At 43.6% G+C, this 17,484-nt stretch overlaps 1 protein-coding gene across 5 annotated transcripts in view; it reads right to left on the bottom strand.

The window, feature by feature from the left end:
* Slc7a6 (solute carrier family 7 member 6) overlaps window positions 1–17,484 on the bottom strand; it is a 35,411-nt gene that overhangs the window by 2,526 nt on the left and 15,401 nt on the right. For all 5 annotated transcript variants that reach the window (XM_027932980.3, XM_027932981.2, XM_027932982.2 and 2 more), the window contains 7 exons: window positions 10,507–10,632; window positions 8,284–8,428; window positions 7,489–7,612; window positions 7,161–7,264; window positions 3,838–3,934; window positions 551–700; window positions 253–436 (listed from right to left, as the gene is read on the bottom strand). In XM_027932980.3, the coding sequence (XP_027788781.1) occupies window positions 253–436; window positions 551–700; window positions 3,838–3,934; window positions 7,161–7,264; window positions 7,489–7,612; window positions 8,284–8,428; window positions 10,507–10,632 (930 nt within the window). The remainder of the gene's footprint in view (window positions 1–252; window positions 437–550; window positions 701–3,837; window positions 3,935–7,160; window positions 7,265–7,488; window positions 7,613–8,283; window positions 8,429–10,506; window positions 10,633–17,484) is intronic.

Raw genomic sequence — 17,484 nt, 5'->3', positions numbered from 1 at the left:
TTCCATACCCAGCCAGTCTGAGGCATGACCACTTGTTTTCCTTGTACTGTCAAGAGATAATGCTTTAACCCCCAAATAGGACTCTAAAATCAGAACTAAAGAGATCATGTCAAGATCAAAAGAAAAGTCTCGTGAGCAGCCAGGTCTCATCCTCCAAAAAATCACCAGCAGTGGCAAGGGGAGTAGTTAGCCCCTGTGGGAACCTGTGCACATGTGTATATAGCCAATAAGTGATGGGACAAAGAAACTCACCCAGGACATTCCGAAGAAAGAGAGGCCTCCGGGATTCTGGAAGGTAAACACCCACGAAGTAGACAGGGACCCCGGAGAGGGCAATCCCAATGCCAATGAGAGAATTGATGGTGTCACTGAAGAGAGGCACAATCACCAGAAACAAGGAGCATATGCAGAACACGATGGGAAAAAATAGGCTCAGCTGAAATGGAGGGGGGTGAGATATTAAATGAGATGAGATAAGGGAATAGGGCATGGGTAAGAAGGCATACTAGGGAGAGGGCCCCCACTTCCTTGTCTGCACAGAGCTGCTGACCTTGAGTGGCCGGGGCCGATCGGGCTCCTTCCAGCGAAGGTAGAGCTGTCCAACAACAGACAGGCCCACAAAGAACCAGTAGCTGAAGCTGAAGTAGTTGATGAGCAGGAAAACATCCTCCACGGTGAGGTAGATGAGTGTCATTGTACACTGGGGAAAGCAGCAAGGGAGAGGAGGGGAATATTATCACCAAAAGCCCACCCCAGGAGAGTCCACCTTCCAGCAATCATCAGATCTGATGTAGCTTCACCAGATTATCTCTGGTTTTCAGTGACCTCTTGGTATTATATACACCTGTTCTTCACATTAATCTTCAAGGCAGCGCCTCACCTTCTTCTGTTAGGCCCTTCCTACAATCAGTGCCTCCTTTCTTGTTGCAAGCACTTCAATAGCAAGGCAAGTTCTCTCCTCTTCTGATGGCAGAACTTGCCCTCTAGAACTTGCCCTCAATGCACCAACCTCAACATGAATCACACTCTACCCTAGGAAGATGCTAAACTTGGATTGTTTGGCTTCAGAAATGCAGATTAGCACCAGGTGTGGTGGCACAGGCTTGTAAATCCCAGCTACTAGAGAGACTGAGGTAGAAGTATCACAAGTTTCAGGCCTGTCTGTGCTATCTAGCTATCTATTTTTACGGTACTGGGATTGAACCCAGGGACTTTTAAAGATTTGTATTTTGAGGGTTGGGGATGTGGCTCAAGTGGTAGCGCGCTTGCCTGGCATGCATGCGGCCCAGGTTCGATCCTCAGCACCACATACAAACAAAGATCTTGTGTCCGCCGAAAATTTAAAAAAAGATTCTCTCTCTCTCTCAAAAAAAAAAAAAAAAGATTTGTATTTTGAGACAGGATCTCACTAAATTGCTGAAGCTGGTCTCAAATTTATGATCCTCCTGCCTCAGCCTCCTGAGTAGCTGGGATTTCAGGCATGCACCAGTACACCCAGCTCCACCTGGGCAATTTAACAAGACCCTGTCTCAAAAATAAAATTTAAAAGAAAAGGGCTTAGAGATAGAATGCTCCTGGACTCAATCCCCAGTATGAAAAAAGCAGATTAGCAAAATGGATCCATACCTCCAAGAGAGGTGGGATGAGGGGTGGGTATGACAGAACTTGCCCTCTAGAACAAAGAATCCTGGAGGAGGACAAACCCACATAAATACAATTATCTCATACTAGACAAAGGAGCCAAAAACATACATTGGAGAAAAGACTCTTCAACAGATGGTGCTGAGAAAACTAGAAATCCATATGTAGCAAAATGAAACTTAAACCCATTTCTCTCACCATGCACAAAATTCAGCTCAAAGTGGATCAAGGACCTAGGAATTAGACCAAAGACCCTGTGCCTAATAGAAGAAAAAGTAGGCCAAAATCTTCATCATGTCAGATTAGGCCCTGACTTCCTTAACAAGACTCCTAAAGCACAAGAAATAATCTCAAGAATCAATAAATGGGATGGATTCAAACTAAAAAGCTTCTTCTCAGCAAAAGAAACAATCGATGAAGTGAAGAAAGAGCCTACATTCTGGAAGCTAATTTTTGCCACATGCACGTCAAATAGAGCACTAATCCCCTGGATATATAAAGAACTCAAAAAAAAAAAACAAAAACAAAATGGGCTAAGGAGCTGTGCTATCTTTTCCAGAAGAATATATACAATCAATCAACAAATATATGACAAAATGTTCTATGTTTCTAGTAATTAGAGAAATGCAAATCAAAACTAAGATTTCATCTCACGCCAGTCAGAATGGTATCAAGAATACCAACAATAAGTGTTGGCGAGGATGTGGGGGAAAAGGCACAGTCATACATTGCTGGTGGAACTGCAAATTGGTGTGCCACTCTGGAAAACAATATGGAGATTCCTTAGAAAACTTGGAATGGAACCACCATTTGACCCAGCTATCCCACTCCTCAGTCATACCCAATGGACTTAAAATCAGCACGCTATAATAAGGCAGCCACATCAATGTTTATAGCAGCTCAATTCACAATAGCTAAACTGTGGAGCCAACCTAGATGCCCTTCAATAGATGAATGGATAAAGAAACGGGTATATATAAACAATGGAATATTACTCAGCATTAAAAGAGAATAAAATCATGGCATTTGCAGGTAAATGGATGGAGATGGAGAATATCATGCTAAGAGAAACAAACCAATCCAAAAACCAAAGGCCTAATGTTCTCTCTGATGATAAGTGGATGCTGATCCATAATGGGGGGGAACAGGGAAAAATGGAGGAACTTTGATTGGGCAAAGGGGAGGAACAAGAGGAGAGAGTATGGGAGTAGTAAAGATGATGAAATGTGATGGGCATTATTACCCTAGGTACATGTATGAGTGCACATATGGTGCGAGGCTACATCACGTATAATCAGAGAAATAAAAAGTTGTGCTGCAGTTGTGTACAATGAATCAAAATGCACTCAGTTGACATATATACCTATTTAAAATAAATAAATACATTTTATTTAAAAAAAAAAAAAAGAAGAAGAATCCTGGGGGACAAGAGTCAGGGACTACAGTCCTGAGACAGTTTGGGTTTGCTTAAACTCAAGTATGAAGAATTCTCCGTACCTAAAATTACCCCAAATTATCAACAAAAGATTTAAAAATTTAAAGAGATAAGTGAGGACCTTGTATTAAGGGATGTAGCTCAGTAGTAGAATGTGCTAGCATGCAAAAGACATTGGGTTTCATCCCCACAATGCAAAATATATGATGAACTGCTTTTCAAATCTCAGAGTAAGCCTTTCTCTGGGTCCCTGTTTGTTATGATTTGGATATGAGATGCTCCCCACAAAGCTCCTATGTTAATGCAGGAATGTTCAGAGGTAAAGTGATTGAATTCTAAGAGCTGTAATCTAATCCATCCATCGTAGTATGAATGGGCCGGGTGGTGGGGTGTGGCTGGAGGAGGTGGTCACTTGGCTAGGTGTTCTGGAAGTGTGCATTTTCCCTGCAGTCTCTTCCCTCTCTTTCTCTGAGCTTCCTTGCTGCCATGAAGGAAGCTCTTCTGCTGGACTCTTCCCCCATGATGTGCTGCCTCACCTTAGGCCCAAATTAATAAAATTGGCCGTCTGTGGACTGAGATCTCTGAAACTGTGAGCGCCAAATAAAATTTTCCTCCTCTAAGTTGTTCTTTTTGGGTATTTTGGTTTCAAGGGGGGAAAAAAAACAAGGGACTAAAACACTCTTCCATATAAAACACCCTAGTTAGAATTAGGAGCCCTGCACAGACATGCCCAAGCCCATACTGCCCCCAACAAAGCTTACATTGAACAACAAAGCTGGGATGGGTGTAAAACGCTCAATGTGAATCATAGACAGAAGATCTGGGAGGTGGCCCTCACGTGAGCCCACGAAGAACAACCTGGAGGGGTAAGAAATGTGTAAACATGTTTCTTTTAGTGAGCCATACTCCTCACTTGGACAAAAAAAGCCTAGAGCCCCAGAAAAAGGGGACAGTCTCCCAGGCTCTATGCATGCCCAACTCATTAGTCATAATACCCACAGATGCCTCCACCCTTAGCCATAAGCCCCTCACTAATACCCTAGAACCACCCCCCAATCATTATCCACTGACCACCCCAGGCCATCAGCAATGGAATTTGCTATCCCCCACAGATACCCATGCTTCTCTCAACCAGATATCTCACCAACATCCCACAGATGCCACACCCTGCCATTGCTTCCTAGCACAACAATCCATTTCCCAGGGATACCTCCACTCTGCCATATTACAAATTCATAGCCAACCCAATGGCTTTTAAAGAAGAGCTGCCAGATTTCTATTTGTGCTCAGAGTATATCTTCCCCAAGTACCTGATATATGATAGGCCAAGGTGAGTATAGGGATCAAAGAGAGAACCCAGGCCTCCACTCTATACCTAATGAGCTTTATCAACTGAAAAACAGACCAGCATGAAAATGAAATGGTATCCAGGGTAGCCAGCAGCATCAGAGTGCATAGCACTCATTCACTAGGCTTGAGGGTTGGCTGAGGGATTAAAAAGTTTTACAAAGATGACCACATCTGGGCTAGAAGAAGAACTAGAGTTTGCCAGGAGTGGGTAGGTGGGGAACCAACATGTACGAAGGTAAAAGAGCTTGGAGGCATGAAAGAGCACTGCTTCTTTGAATGCTGATGCTACAATTCAAAGACCCAGGATGAAGTATACAAGGAGGGAGTGCCTGGAATTACCTGTATAAAAAGGCCCAGCTGGGAGCCAGTTGTGACTTTGAAATAAAGACCTGTTAGGACTTACTGCCCTCTGGTGACCCCTGGTGGCATCATGGTGGCCACACTAAAGCAGGAAGATGCTAGGGTATGAAAGAAAGGCCAGACAAGGTCATCCATTACAATTGTTCCATAATATCAGAGCCCTAAAGGTGGGTACCAAGGTTGAAGAATGAACAAGACAGATAGCATAACCTCAAGCATTGTACTGTGACTGTATGTGTGTGTATGTTTATGTGCAAGTTTGAGCTGGGGGGAACAGGGTGGCACCAAGGGAAAAAAATCAAGATACCAAGTAGCCAAGTAAGAAAAAACATGGGGCACAACTGGAGAGAAATCCCATGTGGAGTTCACAGTAAGTCTGAGATACTTGGGGGCCATCTCACAGAGTCCTAGGGTCAATGACATCACCTGGAAAGACATTATAAGGCAAGATATTGGAATTTGTTCATTAGGCTAATAATTTGTACTAGATAGAGGAGAAATATGACAAAGGGCATGCTGGAACAGGAGAGGAGGCAAAGATGTACGAAGCCTCAAATAGCTGACAAAGCAAAGAAGACAAAGCAAAAAAGATAACACAGGCAGCAACTTTGACATCATTCTCCAAGTGTCCTCCACCCCCTTACTGCCAATGCCACAAGACGACCGAGAGAGGTGAGAAAGCACCCACTATCTGGGACAACTGGCAGAGCCAAGTGAGATGTCTTGGAGCATCAGTAAGCATGAGGCTACGGAGAGTACCATGTTGGGTGGGGCACCCTGTGAAGAGCCACACCAGGCTAAGTTGAGGGAGAATGACACTATGTTTTCGGGGCGGGGGGGGGGGGGGGGGGCGGGGTGAGGGGGTGGGCATTGAACTCGGGGCACTCAGCCACTGAACCACATCCCCAGCCCTATTTTTTATTTTATTTAGAGACAGGGTCTCACTGAGTTGCTTAGCGCCTCATCGTTGCTGAGGCTGGCTTGGAACTCACAATCCTCCTGCCTCAGTCTTCCGAGCTGCTGGGATTACAGGTGTGCGCCATCATGCTGGATACACTATATTCTTTACTAAGGCCCTGAAAACTCTATTACTCTGGTTGCCCCAGAGATGCCACAGATACATATATTGGTGTGTAAAAACTAGTAAAAAGAATGAATGGGACAAAGCTTTTACTGATTCATCCTTCTGTGTGTTCATGTGGCAAATATATATTAAATGCTACACTCCTGGCCCTGGGGACAAAACCATTTATAGGATAAATGGATGAATAATCAGAAAAGAAGTCTTCTTCTCAGTTATCAAATGTCTCAGAAGCCAGGCAAATAGTTTCAGAAAGAGAAAGTGTTCAGCATCACTTGCTTCAGAGGTCCAGTTGAATGAGGACTGAAGACAGGCTAAAAGGAAGGTATTCTTAATAAGAATATTTGTCAAGGGCTAGGGTTGTGGCTCAGTGGTAGAGTGCTCACCTAGCATGTGTGAGGCACTGGGTTCAATCCTCAGCACCACATAAAAAAATAAATAAACAAAATAAAGATATTGTGTTCATCTACAACTAAAACAGAAATTCTTAAAAAAAAAAAAAAAAAAAGAATATCTGTCAAGTAACAGAAGCCAAACTATAAGTGGAAAATGAAATGTTGACTACTGTTCTCAAGTACATACCAGGGATAAGGGTGGAGTATGTATTTAATATATGTAGGGATCTAGTTCAATCCCAAGCAGACACCCACACACAGTGTTTCATGTAAGGGGAAAAGGAGAGATGGGAAAAGCTGTGACTTCTCTAAGTAGAAATAAGAGAAAGACATGGAGAGCTGGCTCCAAGTGAACATCCACCAAAGAGATGGGATAAGTGATGAAGCAAATGCTTAAAAAAAGGGGAAGTGCTAACCCCTGAGGCCAGCTAATGGAAGGAGACATAATTCTTTATCTGCATCAATAGGAAGACAGTTCTGTGCACTGAGAGAAGAGCAGGAGCCTACTTAACAGCCTCAGTGTTCTCTGTGAAGTGAGGGGCAGAGTCATCCTGTTTGCAGCACTAGTACCTGGTATATACCAAATGCTCAGTTATTAATTTATTGAAAGTACAAATCCTGGGACTTTAGTATAACCCACAAGGAGCCTAAAACTTGGTACCTGCCACGGTCACTACTATAAGCTATTTCCTTCCTCCCCTATACCCTTACCATCCATCCTAACATCAGACAGAAACATGAGGTACCAGTATACAAATGTTTGCACAAAAACAAACACACGCTCCCACACAAGAGAGTTTCTGCCTATAAGAGGGACAGAAAAAAGACAATCTCTTATACCTACAGCTCTAGAAAATTAAATGTTGTAGAGTATTATTGGTAAAGCTGAGATACATACCTTGATGAAGCAAAGATAGATGCATTGAGGCCCCCAAAGCAGGACAGGGCAACAGCAATAGGGATGGTCCAGCTGAACATGCCAAATGTCTGGTCAGCAAATGTCTGGTGGCAGAGCACAGAAGGGGCACTCAACACAGGACAGGGTTTCAAATCCTGTGCATTGACAATCTCAGGACAAAAGTAGTCACTGCTGAACAGCCCACCATCTGGCCTAGACCCATCCCGTCATCTTTCAGAGCTGGAGTAGTTGCAGAGGAGAGACTAGGCCATTTACGGGGGCTGAGGATCATAAGATGAGAAGAAAATGAGGTTTCCAAGAGACTCACCACAGCCACTGCATCACTGTTAAGGACATCGGAAATGTTCAGCACTGTGTAATAGGCCACGTTGGTCAGGATGTAGATAAACGTCACAATTGGCATAGAAATCCCAATGGCCAAGGGCAAATTTCTGTCAGGACAAGTGAGATAGAACCTGGAACCCTACCTAGAACCCACCTCTCCTAGGGATCAAAGTTCAGTAAGTCTCTAGGGAAATTTTCCTAACATTTAATAGTTCCCTGGCCTCTAAGTCTTTGAGGCAGTCTTTCCCCATGTGGCCTAGAGTGGGTATACATCCAGTGCCCCGGGGCTCTTTCTATTGAGAAATACAGAAAATCCTTGCCACAGAAGGTCCAATGAGTCCCACAGGGTTCATAATCCTTCTGTATCTATCATCTCAGGACAAATCCAAGGAGCGATTTAGTCCTATGGAGACCAGAAGCCAGACTAGGGGACCAGCTGGCCAGAAGCAGCTCAGGTTTCACAGGCTGCAGTCTCAGCAGCAGAGTGTAAGGTCTTGACACCTCAGACCCAGCTGGATCTACTGCTGCCCACTGAAGACCTCTCCTCTAGGAAGGTCCCTGGGGACCCTCCAGTGCAAACATGAGGGTGATAACCAAGGGCTTTCCCACCATCACTCACTCCCACTCACTAACCTCCAACCCCTCCTAACTGGAGAAGGGTAATAGAGAGAAGAGGGAATGAGAGGCAGAGGGAAGACTGTGGGAAGAGGGCAATGTACCCATTATCAGCAGGAGTTCCAGCCAAGCTGGGGAGTTGAGAGTGTGATCTCACCTTTACCTTTCTGGGTTTATGATTTCTTCTGTTACAAAATTAAGGGTGTCCCAACCTGAGTAAGAGAAGAGGGCAGAGTAGAGGGCAAGAGAGAGGTTTCCCATGTCCCAGGAGGAACCCTCAAAGGCATCCTGAAAGTGCTCAGAGTGTCCTGTGGGGACAAAAGCAGGTGGGAATTCAGAGAGAAGAAAGAAGTTGAAGGAGAATAGGGAAAGGGGGATGGAAGGTGTATGGAGAAGAGGAAAAATGGGGAAGATAATAAGAAAGAGGAAAGGAAAATGAAAAAAAGCAAAAAAGGGGAGGAAAAAAAGGAGGGATAAGAAAAGACAGGGAAAATATAGGACAAGGGAAAGAAAAAAAAAATATCATTTAGCACCAAAAGAACAACAACCACCAGTTCCCTGTACTCTACCACCCAACCCACATCCTCAGAAAAGCTCATATTCCTTCCGTAAAACTAGACAATCTCAGAAAAACAAAGGCATTGCCTCGGATGTGCCAATATTTTTTCTAAAACCCTAAGGAATTTCCATTTCCTACAAATGACTCACAGCAGGCCACAACTCTTCTTCTATTTTTTATAACACCACAAGGCTTTCACATAAAGAGGTCATTTTCCACTACTCATTAGAACTTCCTGTGAGGATCTTGGCCCACATCACTGCACAATTTGGTCATGTGGGTTTATCAGTCTTGCAGAAAGGATCTGCCACTCCACTTGCAGTGGGTGTGGTTGCACGGGGCAGGAAATCACAGGCTATACAGGAAATGAGATTTTCTTGTCTCTCATGGGGCCACACTCACTCTTCAGGGAGCCAACCCAGGCACCTGTCATTCTCTTTAGAGACCTCTGGAGACTACAAATCTGAAATCCCAGAGGGCAGCACCCTGCCACCCAGATCAGAGACCTTTTGGACACACTGAGGTTTTTTAACAGAACTCAGACTTCTAAGGAAGCTTGTAATAACCTGCTGCAGAAAGCCTAGATGCAGTTTTCAATATGGAAGAAAGGGCTAGGTGTGCAGTAAGAGCAGTGAAAATAGATATCCATCCTCCCGGGGTGTCAGTCATTGCACACAGTGGTTCCCTGAAGCACAGATTTTGGGAGGAGAATTACTCAACAATCACTGACACCAAGATGTTCTTGAGACTCCAAGGACACCCAGATGGCTGGCTGCACTTAGCATGAGTGCACAAAGGTCCTGGACTGATCACACAGGATACTTATTAAAAGCACAGCTTTTTGGACTTAAAACCAGCCAAAGCTTAAGTCAGGCACAGTGGCACATGCCTGTTATTCCAGTAACTTGGGAGGCTAAGGCAGGAGGATTGCAAGCAAGGTTAGCCTCAGCCACATAGTGAGACCCTCTCTCAAAATAAAAACTAAAAAGAACTCGGGCTGTAGCTCAGTGGTAAAGCACCCCTCCCCACCTTTATTTCAAACTCCAGTACCAAAACAAAACAAAAAACAACCAACCAAAGTATGATTCAATAGGTCTTATATGAGGGTCTCAGATCCCCATGGGGTGTAAACAGACACATTTAGGGATGGATGATCTAGAAAATGAGATCGTTAAGTGAGGGAGAAATCCTTGGCTAAAGACCTCTCAGGACTTCTCTAAGGGCTCAGGATATCTTAGGAGGCCTGTTACCCTCACTGCCAATCTGCTCTGATCTAGAAATGAAAAGCTTTTAAAAGCCTATGTAAGGAAAGACAGTGTCAGTTTCCTAATATTCTAGTATTTTCTTAAGAGCTGACTTTGGGACAGAATGCTAAATGCAAGTTCAGATGAAAAGTAAAGGCTACAAAATAACCACTCATTTCCACACCCACACACACCCTGACACTCCCCTCCAGGAAGATCAAATTTTCCTATCCACTGCCTGGCAGTCACAGACCCAAACCCAGGAGCCCACTCTATCCTCCCCCTGGTTACTTTTGTGACCCAATTATGACCCAAGTTTCAAGACTTTCTAGGCCCTCAACTGGCTTCTTACAATGGTCCCAGTCTCCACAAAATTAAAGCAGCCCTGAGGGAGGGCCTGACATATCTAGCCTGGCCTACAAGGGCAAAAAGAGATTCAAGGCCATCTCTTGAACTCACTGAAACACTAACATGTACACAGAAAGAACTGAGTAGTAAAGCTAGCAAAGTCCCCATATCTTCCTCAGGGAACCAGAGGAGCTCCTGGACATCCACCCTTCTTCCCACCTCAGGCCCCTCTTACCCTGGCACAGTTTAACAATGCCCATGACAATGATGGCAATGAGGGCTAGGACCTTGGCGTAAGTGAACGTGTCCTGTACTCGTGTGCCCCACTTGACATAGGCACAGTTCACAAATGTCAGCAGACCTAGGAGGAAAACCATAAAGTCACTGCCAGGCTTAAGCTGAAGGCACATAGGCCCACCCTCTTTACAGAGAGCATCACTTCTGCCCTTCTTGCCTAAATTAGAGGGAACAATGGACAAATGAGAACCAAAACAGGCAAATAGACAGATAACTTGAACCTGCCCCACCTGACAGCACCTATGAATGTCCCAATACTGTGGATATTCAAAGATAATAAAGGTAGCCAGGCACATGGTGCATACCTGTAATCACAGCTACTCAGGAGGCTGAGATAGGAGGATCACAACTTTGAAGCCAGCCAGCCTCAGCATCTTATTGAGACTCTGTCTCAAAATAAAACAAAAAGGGCTGGGTCTAATTCAGTCCCCATTCCCTCTAAAAACCATCCCCCCAAATACCAGCTATCCCCTCCCTGTGTACTCTCTCCCCTGAACCCTATGGCATTCCCACTTCATAGCTAGAGTCTGATGCTAGGTTCCTTTGGACATCTGTCTTAAAACAGGTCTTTTAGGTGTTTATGTGCTTCCCCAAGATCACAAATTTTCAGACGGCAAAAAAAGCAAAGCATGTTTTTAAGCTCACTGCTAAGCAAAGGAGAACTAAGGAACCCTTGCTGGAATCAAAGTAGCGATGGCTTTCACTTGACAGCCAATTCACTGGGATAAGGCAATTGTCAGAAAGGTGTCAAAAGGAGAACACCCAGGGCCAGCTGTGGAAGTAAACAGAGAAGAGTCTCTATGGTGCTTTAAGAGCTTCACTCAATACACTGGCAAATTACACAGGTGTTCACTAGTCAATCATGAGGGGGGACTGGAGGCATCAATGGACACAAAAAAGCAACCCAAAGGAGTGCGTGCTGCTGGAAAGTCTTCCCAGGGACCTACCTGATTATCAAAATTGTATGTATGGGCTAAGCCTAATCAGCTAACATACATAGTTAATAGCCACCAGTAATCCACAGACCTCTGTAGATTACCCCTGTGGATATAATACAGTAAGCATATTTTTAAGTACTTACCCAGTCCCTTCTTGAGAATTGCTTCCCCTCTTCATCATAGCTAACTAAGCCAGACATTGGACCCATGCTGGCTTTTTAGATTGTCTCCCCCAGGAACATGGAATTTGAATACCAAGAGACCAAATCTAATAGTAGCAGGGTACTCTAAAATGAGTTGGGAACCACAACAAGTCAAACACACAAGCCCTTGGTAACAGAGGACCAGAAACCACAAGTAAGCAGAGGAAGGAAGCAGGACTACAAAAAGAAACAGAAGTGAGAGAGTAAGAAATACTCAGAACTGGACATAGGGTGCACACCTGTAATCCCAGCAACTAGGGAAGCAGAGGCAGGAGGATTGCAAGTTTGAGGCCAGCCTCAGCAATGTAGCAAGACCCTAAGCAACTTAGCAAGACCTTATCTCAAAATTTAAAAAAGGGCTGGGATGTAGCTCAGTGGTAAAGCACCCTTGGGTTCAATTCATAGTACAAAAAAAGAAAAGAAAAAGAAATACACAAAGAAAACAGCAGAGATAGATACAAGGCAAAGACAATGAGATAGAGACACAGGGAAGGAAAAAAAAAAAAAGATAACATAGATGAAAAAGGATCCACATCAGAAAAGAAACTGACAATATCCTGGAAGTGCTCACTGAGCTTGTATGTAGAACCAAAATGGGGAAGGGACTGATAACAATCTTCATTCCACAATGCCAGGCATAGCACCTTCTCCTTCTCTCAGTTCTGTTGCTAATTTCCTGCAGGGCTAGTCCTCTCTGCACACAAGTAAATAGAGCACACTGTGGAAATTCAATGACTGTGAACTAAACTAATGAATGGAGTCCATTCCCCAAGGAAGTCCCTGCAGGGTCAGTTCCAAAAGACCTGCTGCAAGGATATAAAAGCACCTGGTCAGTAACACTAACTCCTGAGAAGAAGACTAAAGATCTGGAGAGGGAGGGAGCCTTTTTCTACACCATTTTATACTTTGACACATTCACTATGCACATATACTTCTTTCTCAATGAACATAGTTAAAATGCCACAATGTATGGCCAGAGAACAAGGCCAGGGGTAGGATCAAAAGTCAGATATCCAGGGCACAAAATGTAAAAAAAACATCCACTTTCAGGGGACCACGTGCAGGAACCTGAGAGTGAGTGTATCCTTACATCCTGGCTCCAGGCTCCTAGCTTGCCTCATTCTACTCTCAGCCCTGCCAGAGAACATTCTACCAAGCAGAAGCCAAGTCCCTTGACTGCTTTCCTGATTCTAGTTAAGAAACACAATTTCACCATCTAAATCACACCCCTTGATGCCTCCCAGAACTCCAAGCCCATGGGGCTGGGGTTGTGGCTCAGTTGTAGAGTGCTTGCCTAGCAAGTGTGAGGCACTGGGTTCGATTCTCAGCACCAAATATAAATAAATTAAATAATAAAGGTCCATTGACAACTAAAAAAGAATGTTAAAAAAATAAAATAAAATAAAGAACTCCCAGCTAGCTAGCTCACTAGACTGTATCAGAGCTCAAAGACAAGGCTGAGCCTTGTGGCCAGGTGCTCAGATTCCGCTGCCTCCACTTGAACTTCTAAGCTTTCCCTCTCCATGGCATTTCCTTGCTGGATAAGCTGGCACCAATAAGCAGGGACCCATTATGAGGCTCTCTCTCCCAAAGAAATCAGTACTCAAAGAGATCCAGACCCAACCCTGACACAGAAACAAATTCCCAAAGTCTCTCTGTGGTAGAGATTGCTAGTCATCTTCCATGGTCATTACTTACCAAACTCCTTAATAGAAACTTGAGCTAGTCTTGGCCACTCTAAAACAGACATTCCTAGTTTCCTCTGCAAGTAGTTAAGGCTAGGAAACTAGATTTTCTCCCAGATATGTGAGCAGATAAGACCTCTAAAAGGAAGAGTATACCTTTGTCCTTCTGGTCACCTACAATGCCCAACATGACATGTGGAGCTTGAGTAGTCATTCTGGACCACAGTTAGACGTCACAGGCTGAGGATGGCAGAGCATTAAGATAGAAGAAAGAAACCTGGCTCTCTGAAGCATTTTAAAAGTTGTCTTACCAACCCAACCTGCCTATTTTTAACAGGTGAGAGAAATAAACTTCAACATTGGAGTTATGCTTCTTTGGGTTTTCTGTTGTATGAAACCTAAACTAATCCAAAGTAACATGCTCCTCCTGACAGAGCTGTACCTCTAACACTCTTCCTGACAGCAAGTGGCTGGTCGGCCTGAAGCTGTAGTCCCAGCTATGCTGAGAGTCACAGTTTCCTTTTCCCAGAGGGGAGAGGAGAGAAACCTTCCAAGTCTTCTCACAAACAGGCTGGGTGTTACCAAGGGCATCCAAGGACAAAGGAGTACGGTCCTACGTGGCAATGACAAAGGTGGTGGGGAAAAAAAGGGGGGCAAATTTTTATTTTTTTTGTGCTGCTGAGGACTGAACCCATGGCCTTGTGCATGAGAGGCAAGCACTCTACCAACTGAGCTATATCCCCAGCCCAAGGGGGCCAATTTTAAGTCTTTTCGGAGTGAAATGCTCTACAACAGTCCATTTCCTTCCAAATGGAAATCCAGAATCAGTAGCTACCTCCTAGATGTATAGGAATATGTAATTTAGGTGCCTTTTAAGGAGTATTCCTAAAGCAGGGCCCAATGGCATGCCCCTACAGTCCCAGCTACTCAGGAAGCTGAGGCAGGAGGGTCACTTAAGCCTAGATCAGGGCCAGCCTGATCAACACAGCAAGACCACATCATAAAAATAAATAAATAAATAAATAAATAAGCCAGGTGCAGTGGCATATGCCTGTAATCCTAGCAACTCAGGAGACTGAGACAGGAGGGTCACAAGTTGGAGGTTAGCCTTGGCAACTTAGCAAGAACCTCAGCAATTTAGCAAGCCTCTGCCTTAAAATGAAAAATAAAAAGGATGGGGATGTAGCTCAGTGGTAAAGTGGCTCAGGTTTGATCCCCAGTTCTGCAAAGAAAAAAAAAAGCAGCAAAGAAAAAAATTAGATCCTAATTTCTGAAAATAGCAGAACTGCCAACCCTGGTAGTGCACAACTGTGATACCAGCAATTCAGGAAGCTGAGACTGGAGGATCACAAACTTGAGGCTTGAGACCTGTCTCAAAAAAAGGACTGGGAATATAGCTCATATCAAGCCCTTTTTATTTTGAGAGAAGGGTAAGGTACCCCTGGGTTCAATCCCAGTAACAACAGATAGTCAGATAACTGAATAGATAGATAGATAGATAGATAGATAGATAGATAGATAGATAAAACTACCTGGGGGGGGGGCATATAGCTTAGTATTAGAATGTGTGGGGGGCAAGGGTTCAATTCCTAACACCAAAAAAGAAAAAAGAAAAAAAAGAATCTTTGTCTTTAATCATACAAATATATCTAGTCTTATTATCCGAACACTTGAACTACATATAGGGTTAGAGTCTTTGAGCAAGATCAAGTCTCCTTAGCCTTGTGTCACTTAGAAATATGAAAGATGGCTGGGTGCAGTGATACAAGCCTGTAATCCCAGCAATTGGGGAGGCTGAGGAAAGAGGATTGCAATTTGATTGCTAAATGGCCAACCTCAGCCATTTAGTGAGGCCCTAAGCACCTCAAAATAAAAAATAAGAAGGGCTGGGAATGTAACTCTGATAAAGTGCTCCCCAGTACGAGAGAGAGAGAGAGAGAGAGAGACCCATCTATCCATAGTAACTACTGATCATAATAGGGGGAGAATATCCGCCCCCCCCCCCCCCCGGCCTTTTTTTGGTACTGGGAATTGAACCCAGGGGCACTTTACCACTGAGATGCATATCAAGCCTTTTTTATTTTGAGAGAAGTTCTCACTATGTTGCTTAGGGCCTTGCTAAATTGCTGAGGCTGGTCTCAAATTTGTAATCCTCTTGCTCCAGCCTCCCAAGTCACCCAGCAAGAATATTCCTTTTATTCAAAAGTTTGACCAGGCCTGAGTCCAAGGCAGCAAGAAACAAAAGAAAGATATTCAAGACTCATTAGGTGTTTCTTCACTCTAGTCTCATCAATATCAGTCTTCTTTCCCCACTTCTCCTCCTCCTCATTGTCAGCCTTACCAAATAAACTCAGGGGAAACAGAGTCTTAGCTGTGAGGCTCTGGGCTGTGATGTCACTGTCATTACTGAATTGGTTCCATCTTGATTCCTTCAAGGCAAGCATTCTCCAGTGATATATATGAGTCCACGTAACAGGCAGGATCCATAAGTCAAATCCCGCAAAATAAATGGACTAAGAACACCTAAGCCAGAAGTGTTACTCTTCTGCTGTCAAATCAAATATCCTTACAATACTGGGTATCCATGTTACCAAATGTACGGGTCCTACCCAAAAAGAAGACCCTATGTTCCTCAAGAACCATCTTTTCCCCCACTATGGTCCCATAAGTAAGCTTACCAAGTATAGTCTACAGTCTGAGGCTCCACCCACCATAGAAAATTCCAAGATTCCTGAATACATTTGAACAAAGTATACCTTTAGGACACAGTTTCTTAACTATAGAACTATGGACATTTTGGACCAGATAAGTCTTTACTGTGCAGGTTTGTCTCGTCTATGGCAGATGTTCAGCATCATCTCTGGCCCCAACCTTCTAGATGCCAGCAGCACCAATACCCACTAATCATATCAACCAAAACACCTCCAGACATTGCCAAACATCTCATGGAAGACAAACTCACTTCAGGTCGAAAACCACTGCTCTAAGATAATAAGTAACTAAGACAGCTCAACATCCCAAAAAAGCTGCTTAAATCCCCTGTTAGTGTAACCTAGGAATATGGTGGGGTGCAGCTATATAGAGAGCCAGAGTCTAAAGCAGCAATGGCTTCAGGCATGAAAAAAAGTGATAAAATAAGGAAAAGAAAGAAAGTCTGGGTATAAAAGGAGAGGAAGCAGGACTGTAGTAGACTATAAAGTATATACTCCATTTAAAGGAAAGGACAGATACTCAAAATCTAGCTGATTGAATCAGGCAGGAATTTAAGTTTAGTGTTGCCAGATTTTTTCAGAGAAAGGACAAGTACTGATTTTTCAAATGTTGGCAACTATTTCAATATTATTTAAAACACTGTGCAGGCCTAACAAATCCATCTATGGTCCAAGTCTGGAGACTTGCTAGGCCCTCTAGTCTAAGAATGGAACTTTAATTATCTAGCCTGGCATGGCTATAACTTCTTTGTGCATTCTTCTAAACAACAAGCTAGCCCCTCTTATGTCTCTATTTCAAGACTAACTTCATTCTCCTATCCTACCCAAGCCTCACACTGGATTCAATGGATCTTTGGTTTTTTCCCCCCTAATAATGACCTAGTCAGTTTCTTCCAATTTATGTCTCTTGAGATCAGGCTGTTCCCACTGCCATTCCTACCCAAAGCGACTCCCTCCCATACCTCAGCTCTATTTAAAGCCTAATCCTATGACCTAAAAGTTCCAAGAAGGGAAATAAGTTGAACCCTAAAATCAAGTCAGTTAGGACTATGGAGCATAGTTTTATGACTTGGCTGATTTCTGATAAGTTCCTGCCCTCAGGCCTGGATTCTAGAAAAGCCTTGGCTTCTGGGATAAGGGGCTTGCAGCAATTCCAATCTTGAGAAATCTGGGTAAAAGTACATGTTGAATGAAAGAGACCAGGAAATACCAATATTTGGCATATCTAAAAAGTAAGGCTACTCCTCCAATCCCAAGATCAGTGCCTAGTATGAGGATAGGCTTTTAAGTAAAAAAAAAACATGGGAAAAATAATAAAGGGAAGAAAATATAATTTAACAAACAAAAATTAAGATAAAAATCTTCTGGGTATCAAAAAT

The sequence above is a fragment of the Marmota flaviventris genome, chromosome 18 (assembly GCF_047511675.1).
Source record: "Marmota flaviventris isolate mMarFla1 chromosome 18, mMarFla1.hap1, whole genome shotgun sequence".
NCBI classification, from domain to species: domain Eukaryota; kingdom Metazoa; phylum Chordata; class Mammalia; order Rodentia; family Sciuridae; genus Marmota; species Marmota flaviventris.
The sequence above is the reverse complement of the archived record's forward strand: the minus strand, read 5'-3'. Positions and strand labels throughout refer to the sequence as shown.